This window comes from Nematolebias whitei, chromosome 2 (genome assembly GCF_014905685.2).
Source record: "Nematolebias whitei isolate Nwh7 chromosome 2, NemWhi1, whole genome shotgun sequence".
Classification (NCBI taxonomy): domain Eukaryota; kingdom Metazoa; phylum Chordata; class Actinopteri; order Cyprinodontiformes; family Rivulidae; genus Nematolebias; species Nematolebias whitei.
The window spans coordinates 61,867,272-61,876,697 of NC_056499.1; the positions used below are offsets into that span (position 1 = coordinate 61,867,272).

Genomic DNA, 9,426 nt, shown 5'->3' on the forward strand with positions numbered 1-9,426 from the left:
GGGGGGGGAGGACGTTTTGGTAGGGAGGGCACTCAGTTCTGTTGACAGGGCAGGGCACCCTCCTTGTATGGGAAACACTGTACACATATGTATATGTATACATGCATACATTAAACACATATATATATTAGAGCTGTTGAAATTATCACATTAATTATTTGCGTTATTTTATTTATTTTTTACACGATAAAATAAATTAACGCAACTATTAATTTGAAAAGCTCCCCCTCGGTGTTGCTGTACCTCACTTCCAGTTACTCAGCAAAGCTAGCGATGGACAAAAAGGAAGACACAATATTAAATGGACAATTTCGCTTTAAGTTGTTACCAGATGGTGCTTTGGACAAAACCAAAGTAATTTGCATATATTGCAAAGGTGTATTTAATTATCACCGAAGCAATTCATCTCTCACATATCACCTGAGGGCGAAACATCCCGGTGTGGCAGCGACGCCAGTAGGAGGTCTCCGACAGACAACGTTGCAACAGTTTGGAGCCAGAGGTGGGCCGCTGACTAAGGTAGCCACCAACAAAATAACGGAGGTTATTGCTCGTTGGGTTGCTAAAAACTGTCGGCCTATAAATATTGTTGAGGATGAGGACTGAGGGATGTGATTCGGGAGGCGTCGGGGGACTCTGCTTATCAGCTACCTGCAAGGTCAACCATAATGTCCAGAATAGAGACGTTGTACAACAACCAGAAGGCGATTCAGCAAACTCTGTTAGAGCAAGCACCGTACGTCGCACTCACCTGCGACCACTGGACTTCTGCTAGCAATGATAGCTATCTGGGTGTCACGGCTCACTTTATTGATGACAGCTGGTGCCTGCACTCCTTTGCTTTAACTGTGAGTAAATCTACCGAGCGCCACTATGCAGAGGCATGCGCGCAGCACATCCAGGCGGTCGCACAACAATGGAACATTGAGAAAAATATAACAACGCTCGGGACAGACAGTGCTCGAAACCTGACAGCAGCTGCAAGCCTCCTTCCATACGAGCACCTGCCTTGTACTGCTCACGCTCTGCAGAGAACAGTGTCACTGGGGGACAGTGGATGTGACGCTGTTTTAACCAAATGTCAAAAAATTGTTGGTCACTTCAAGCACAGCCCATCTAACGCCAGAGAGTTGAATCAACAGCAAGTTGCACATAAACAACAAGAAGAATCCCTGATTCAAGACGTGCCCACAAGATGGAACTCCACTTTACACATGATCCAAAGGATCCAACAAAATAAATCACCAATAGAGGCGACCCTGTCACAACAGAGCAGCAAAATTCCCCTGATTACAGACGCTGAGCTTGGAAAGATGAAGAAGTTGGAGGAGCTACTTGAGCCATGCAGGTACGTTTTTATTTCTGTTTCCTTCTATTATTTTACTTAAGTTGATATTAGTTAAGTCAATGGGTCAGTCAAGCTGTGTAAAAAAATAGACAAACTAATTATGTGTGTGTTTCTGCATATTTTAGAAGTAAAACAGCAAATAATTAACAACAAATGATTATTGTTTAGTGTTTTCACAGGTATGTCTCTGAAACTCTGGGTGGACAGAACTACATCTCCTGATCTGTGGTGCTGCCTTCTGCCACACGTTCAGAGTCATGGAGCATCAGATGATGATACTGTCAACATAGTGCGATTCAAAAAGGCCTTTTGTGAAGACCTGGCTCAACGAAAGGAGAACTCCAATCTCACTTGGCTCAAGAATGCTGCTGCACTTGATCCCAGGTTCAAGGACTTAAAATGCCTTCCTAAATCTGAGAGAGGAGAAGTGTGGAGTTCTTCAAACAACTTGCTCAAAGAGGGTAGAAATGCCCAGATCCAAGGTGCTCAAACAACAGCGGAAGCACCACTAAAGAAGAGGAAGATGTCCGTCTTCTTGCTTGCATCATCTGACTCAGACACAGACGATGAGGCAGACTCCAGTCGATCTACACTGGACCGCTACAAATCAGAATCCAAACCTGACATGGATGAGTGCCCACTGCAGTGGTGGTCAAAAAGAAGAGACTCATACCCTGGACTAGCACAAATTGCCCGCAAATATCTCTCCACACCTGCCACCACTGTACCTGTGAAAGACTGTTCTCCCTCTCAGGCCACATCGTTCAGAAAAAGAGAGCTGCTCTCTCTTCCAGTAATGTAGAGACACTGGTTTGTCTTAGTAGCTGGTTAAATGAAGAGGAGTAGATCTGGTACATGTGGTTTAAAAACAAAGCAGAAATGTTCTGTAAGGTTCTAAATTGCAGTTCACACTAATTCATACTGTTCAAACGGTAAATGTTTTGAACCACAAAATGAATGTTTGCAATGCACTTTAGTTATGTGCTGTATTTTCTTTACAAATTTTATTTCAAAGCTTTTAAACATTGTCAAATTAAAAACAAAAAAATAAAAGTAAATGACGTAATTGATGAATGAATCCATCTTTATTATAAGTTGCCTTGAAAAGTGTTTAATCACAATTAATCTCGGTTAATTTTTTTAACAGATTTGCTATTAATTAGTTAATTTTTATTAATTGATCAACAGCCTGAATAAATACATATCAGTTGTTCCCTCAACTCAATTTACAACATTTCTTCGAAGAGAAGACAGGCTTTAGGCTAGCCGATTTGCCCTGTTGGCATGCACGCAGCTAGATATCTCGTCGACTTGGAAGACTTGATGATGTGTCTTTCTCTGCTGCCACTTGTGGATTTTAAAGACGCATATTTAATTGGATTTTCGATAACTGTTCCTGCTTTTTGGATTCGGCTGGTTGCTGGTTTTATCAATCAAGCAAGGAAGTCGTCAGCAGCAAATTTGGACCCGATCACGCTGCTTGCCTTTATGATGGCTTGGTTCGTGTCTCGAGTACCCAGACTCAAATGCTTTGGGCTGAATGGATCAGATCTTAGGGATTTTACTCAGTCACGTTCCATCGCTGTGGCCATTTTATTTTGGACATTTCGGAACAGAGTTGATCAACACAGACTCAAGGTAGATGTCATTGAGTCCTGCCTGTCCCCAAAACAACTGTGTGTTTATCTGAATTTAGCTCCCTTGGCTGGCCTTGAAGGCCATCTTATCTGAATTCACCTGGAGAAAATGAGATCTGACGCTCACCACCCCTTCCCTGAGGAATTTCCAACTGATAAGCAGATGAACCAGCTGAATAAACTTTGTGTCATCATTTCAGGACTCTTGGATTCTCATAGATGTTATTCTTGGCCATTCCTCGACATACCTCAAGAGTGTTAATGGATCTCACCGGAGGCCATTGACTGATTATTACATCCTTATCAGAACTCTTACAGTGACCTCGAGAGCTTTTATGAACATGCTCACCGCTCTTGGCTCCCCCCTCTGCAGAATGTCTACGTTACTATGTGCTTGTTTGTGTGAGTTTTTTATTTTTATTTTAGAGGGTTTTTTTTTCTCAGGCAGGAAAAAAAAGTCTGATAGGAATTTTTTTGCCTCCAACTCCTACATGTGTCTAGTTTACCACTTTTTTGTCTGTCCAAACAGGTCTCACTTGTAAATGAGTCTTTTAGGCTCATCTGACGCTCACCACCCCTTCCCTGAGGAATTTCCAACTGATAACCAGATGAAACCAGTTGAATTAACTTTGTGTCATCATTTCAGGACTCTGGATTCTTAAAGAGGTTATTCTTGGCCATTCCTCGACATACCTCAAGAGTGTTAATGGATCTCACCGGAGGACATTGACTGATTACAGTGACCTTGAGAGCATCTATAAGCGTTGCTGACCGCTCTCGTCTCTGATGCAGAATGTCTACGTAAATATGTGCTTGTTTGTGCGAGGTGTTTTTTCAATATTAGGGGTTTTTCTCAGCCAAGAAAAACTTCTGATAGGAATTTTTTTCGCCTCCAACTCCTACATGTGTCCAGTTAACCACTGTTTTTGTCTGTCCAAACAGGTCTCACTTGTAAATGAGTCTTCGAGGCTCAATGTGATTTATCTGTTTAAATAAAGGTTGAATGAAAGAATTCTTATTTTATTTTATTTTTAATTAATTTTTTGGACAGACTAAAAAGCTTCCTGCCACCAAAAACATTTAGCTTTGCCACACCAGGGCACTCGCATAGCTGCCTGCCCAATACCAATGCCAGTTTCTTGGGGGGTGGGTCCCCGTGACCCAATGAGACTACCTCATTGGTTCATTGTAGATGACTGCCTGTCACATGGCCTCAAGGAGGGATTATGGGTAAAATTTGTATTCATTGTTAATCATTTCTGTTAGCTGCTTAGCATTGTTTTTTTAGTGATTAGTCTGTTCTTCTTAGTTTTTGTGTTCATCATGTGTTAGTTTGTGTTAGGTCATTCAGTAGATTAACCATAAGTGAGGGAAGTAGTTGTCATGACGACCTGTGGTGTTGAACAGGAAGATAAAGTCTATAAAACATAATGTGTTGGTTGATTCTTCATCTACAAGAGCTGTACATCTCTCAGTAGTTGTGTGCTGCCACTCATGTTACAACATGAACACCCACCACTTATTCACAAGCATGACTTGTATATGTATAATTTATTTATTTATGCATTTATTTATTTAGGTGAATTTATTGTGTGTGGCTTATGTTTGGGTACGCTCTATAGACCAACAATTATACTATAAGTGTTTTCCTGTATCTCTTTCTAAAGTTTGTGAAAAAAATTACTTCTTAAATATCAAGGTTCATGCTCAATAATCCAGATAAAAATTCCAACAATGTTCAGTCAAGTCATCTGGATGGTTTCTTTTGTTGTTAAGAGACGTTTTGTCCTTCATCCGAAGGACTTCTTCAGTCTGTGGAGCCACAGTTTACCCACAAGAATTTACACTCCCATCGTGGACTAACCAGTTGTAATTTAGGAAAACAATAAAATACTTTTATAAGGCTGTACTTCTGAGTGTCCTCATTTCATTGATCATGTGGAAAAAATAAAACCATCTGCAGGTTGTTGAAGATAAACAATATTTGTTGTTTTGACCTCTGACCCTTAATTGACCCCCCTCCCTGACCTCAACTTGCTCTCCATCAGGTGGCAGCGGTGCGCGAGGGCATGTCGTGGATTGTTCCAGTGCCGCTGCTGTCTCTGCTGACTTCCAAGCAGCTGGAGCAGATGGTGTGCGGCATGCCCGAGATCTGCTGCGATGTGCTGAAGAAGGTAGTGCGGTACCGGGAGGTGGACGAGCAGCATGCGTTGGTCCAGTGGTTCTGGCAGACGCTGGAGGAGTTCTCCAACGAGGAGCGCGTCCTCTTCATGCGCTTCGTCTCAGGAAGATCGCGGTTGCCCGCCAACACAGCTGACATCTCTCAGAGGTTTCAGATCATGAAGGTGGACCGGGTGAGTTTGATTTCTGAAAACAAAAAAGGTTGAATCATGTTTGTTGTTATATACCTGGATGACTGAGAAAACAAACTTTGTGTTTTTGAAACCATTAGTGAAAAGGCCAGACTTCAGGGGTATCTGAGGCAGGCTTGAAACACAAGAGTCAGGGTGGCTTCTGGGTAATACCAGATGGCTAGGCCTCAGACTGACGAAGCCTCTTGGATGAGGGGCGAAACGTTTCTTTTTAACAAAAAAACGAAGTCCAGATGACATGATTCAACCTTTTTTGTTGTTATATACCTGGATGACTGAGAAAACAAACTTTGTGTTGATTTCTGAAAGTTTTTAAAGAACACAATCTCATTCTGTCTCTGGCATGACAGGCGATACACTTTCCTTTAAGCAAGTGAAGTCTTTAATTTGTTCAGATTTTTGTTGGAGAAAAATATTCTCCCTTTATTTTACTTACTCAAAAAGAACCACACTCGACAGCAAGAGAAGATTTTTAACTGGTAGTTCAAGGTTACTTTATTGTCATTCTCATCACTTGTGAGGTGGAACAAAATTGTGTGCTGAAGGTTCCAGTTTCACCCAAAAATAGCAAAAATATAAACTATTATATAATCCACATTTTACTGATCACATCAACTCTGTGGATAAATACATCAAGTTCACACGAGAAGATGTAAAAAATGGCAGGTTGGCTTTCTTGGACTGTGAGGTCTCAGTCTCTGATAGAGGACATTTGCAAACCGAGGTGTACCACAAACCCACCCACACAGACCAGTATTTGCAGTTTGACTCCCATCACCCTTTGGAGCACAAGTTAGGAGTCATCAGGACTCTGTACCACAGAGCAGACAGCATCCCCACTAGCTCAGGAGCCAGGCAGAAGGAGAAATCCCACACAAGACAGGCTCTAGAGCAATGTGGATATCCTAACTGGGCCTTCCTGAAAGAAGAAACCCAAACAGGACTCCAGTCAGCCAACAGGTGAAAAGGAGGAACCCAGACCAGTGGTCATTCCATATGTTGAGGGAGTATCAGAGAAACTGAGACGTTTATTTTCTAAACATAACGTCCCAGTGGCTTTTAAACCCCAAAATACATTAATGACTGGTTCATCCCAAAGATCCAGTCCCCCGGCACAAACAGAGTAATGTTGTGTATGCTGTTCAGTGTCAGGAGGGTGATCAGTCTTACATCGGGGAAACTAAACAGCCACTGGCCAAAAGGATGGCCCAACACAGAAGATCAACATCATCAGGCCAGGACTCTGCGGTCTACACTCATCTCCAGGCCAGCGGTCACTCTTTCAGGGATGAAGATGTTCACATCCTGGATAGAGAGGAACGATGGTTTGAGAGAGGAGTAAATGAGGCCATCTTTGTGAAAAGAAACCGTCCATCATTAAACAGGGGTGGAGGCTCCATGTTCAATTGTCCCCCTCTTACAATGCTGTGATTGCTAGTATCACTCAGCCCTCTGTGAACAGTAAACAACCATCAGTGTGCTAATGATCCATTGTTAGGCTGATGGTCCTTCTTGAACATGTGATCAGCTGGTTTTGGTTGTCAGCAGCAAACTGGTTGATTCACTCTGAGAAGGTGCTATTTAAGAGACTGAGCTGATACAGCACCTCAGACTGAAGAAGTTTTTCAGATGAGAGACGAAACGTTTCTACATTTTTTTGTTTTGTTTGTTTGAATAGCCAGCTCCAGTCCATCACAGACAAATAATTCAAAATATATAAATACAAAAGTAAACAGACTTCAGCCTACCATAGTATATTAACCTTTAACTCAACATAAAATACAGACTTCAGTTATTTTTAACCATATTGCTCTAACATTTGTTATATTTTCAAAACTTAACCTAATATGAAATATACAGACTTCAGTCTTAACCATATTGATTCAGATTTAGTAAATCTTTAACAAAATTTCAAAACCTGTGCAAGTTTGCACAAAACCTCTTCTGAAATGTAATTTATAAACCATAAACTGGATTATGTAGAACTGGCTCCAGGATCTGACCTCTTTGTATAACTTGTCTATAAGTTCTATTTCATATAGGCTTCGCCCTTTAAGGCTGTCGCTGATGGGTTTTATCCCGATATGCGAAGCATTTGCACTGAAATATTTAGTCCACGCCCACCTGCTGTGTGGGCCCCACCCGGTCCGTATAAGTTACGTTAAGAGCGGGTAATCGGCTCCCATTTTTCTTAAGCGAGCTAATAGCACTGTCAGAAGAACGAAGAAGGAAAGTTGTACAGATGACCAACCTTTGTTAAGAATGCTTGGCCCGTCACGTCGACCTCCGGTCGTCATGGTGAGCTCTCCTCCCCGAGGAGAAGCTGATGAACAGTCTTGTTTCAAGGTAAGCGCCGAGGAGTATTTCTCAGTGACAGGTCGCTACACGCTGGACAACGCCATCTTGTAATTTTCCTCTTATCGCCGACCCTCGGAGCTAATCGGATGGTTCCTCCGAGACAGGTGGCGTTCAGCTGCTGCCCCGCTGCTCATTCCCTCCTGGAGAGCGTAGTGTCGGTGGAGGGGGGCTGAGCGAACGCTCACCTCATCCCACCTTGTTTCGCATCGGCGATCACACCGCTCCCGGCCGACGGCGCCCTCTGGGGTTGCTCGGCATAACCCAGGAGGCTGCTGACATTAAGGGACTCTTTTTTACGTCCCGCGCCTTTCCCACCAGTTCGGATGATCCTTCAGGAAGGTTTTTTCTAGGCTCCATTCCGGCTCGCCGTCCTGATCCCATCTGGCCTCGGTTTCCCAACAGGACGTCCTACGGGGACGAGGCCACAGCCGGCTTTCCTGGTAGATTGGGGGGCCGGTCTCCACAGTCTGCGCCCATCACCAGAGCAGGGGTTTCACCGAGCGGAAATTCCCTCAGTGCCCCCTGGAGCCAAGCCTGACGGAGGCTTCATTGGAGCAAGATGTCCAGGTGGACCAGCATCCCGTGCCTCCTGTTAGCGTAACGCAGACGGTGACACCGCTCTCCAACTGAGCTCACCAGCATGCGTTCCAGACGGCCACAGCGAACAACACGTTACGCTGTTGGCGTACACGTTCAGAGGCGGGAAGAGACGGTGGACCCTCTGACCTTCGGCTCGCTCCGCTCTCGTAGCGGCCGTTCACTAACGACGCTATCGGCCCCTGCTGACGTCATCCCCAACCGGAGCGCCTCTTTTGCTGTCTGCCGCCCCGCATTGCAGCTGGAGAACGAGGTCCCAGAGGTTCTCCTGGCTCATCACTCCACCTTCCTCTCAGGAGAGCTGCAGAAGCTTTTGTTGGAGGGCCTTCATCAGCAAGAGATCATTTCAAGATGCTCCACGGCTGCGCAATGCCTCCCCAGCTCTGCTACGCCAGCCCCTCCCGTCAGACGTCCCCGGCATCCGGAAGTTCAATTTTTCCCGGACTCCGCCAACAGGGGGCCCTCTAGGACAACAAACAGAGCTCAAGGGAAGATAACCAGGTCTCGGTTTGCTGGAGGTGTGTTGATGACACGATGTGAAATAAGCATCATTTTATGATGAAGTGTCTTTTAGCCAGGCTGTCAGCACGGATGATCTGACAAGTGGCCTCATCACACACACTCATCACGACTGAGCCTTTTAAGGTTGTTTCATTCACTGCCAGTGGTGCCAACACGCGCTCAAGCAGCCTTCACCTATAAAGCGCTGCGTTATGAAAGCGCGCCCACAGCTTTCAGCGCCCGCCAAACGTTAACGTGAGACCGCGGTACAAGCCCAGTAACGTATCTCGCTCTCGGCAGGAGCGACACGTATTTTCATCGCAGTGGTGTCAAACGCACGCTCCCGCGGCGTCAAGATGCTGCTTTATCTGCATCTGCTGCTGAACAGTTTGTACAGACAGGTGTGTAGTGAACCAGATGACCTCAAATCTACCAGATGGACAGAGACTGTTATTTTCATTGATCTGGATAAGTCTGGACCATCTGATGACTTTCTTTCTTGAATTAATCAAGCAGAAAAGACAATTCTTTATAATCATTACTGTCTTACAAATGTTTTGATAATGAATTGTGTTAGTTTCACTCAATTCTTACAGGTTGAAAAGAACTACTC

General features: G+C 44.2%; 1 protein-coding gene across 1 annotated transcript in view; it reads left to right on the top strand.

Annotated features, from left to right (window-relative positions):
• The window catches only part of LOC119427565 (probable E3 ubiquitin-protein ligase HERC1), a gene marked incomplete at its 5' end in the record, with an annotated part of 118,997 nt that overhangs the window by 98,674 nt on the left and 10,897 nt on the right, over positions 1–9,426 (top strand). Inside the window, 1 exon segment of the mRNA XM_037695202.1 lies at positions 5,034–5,339. Coding sequence (XP_037551130.1) covers positions 5,034–5,339 — 306 coding nt within the window.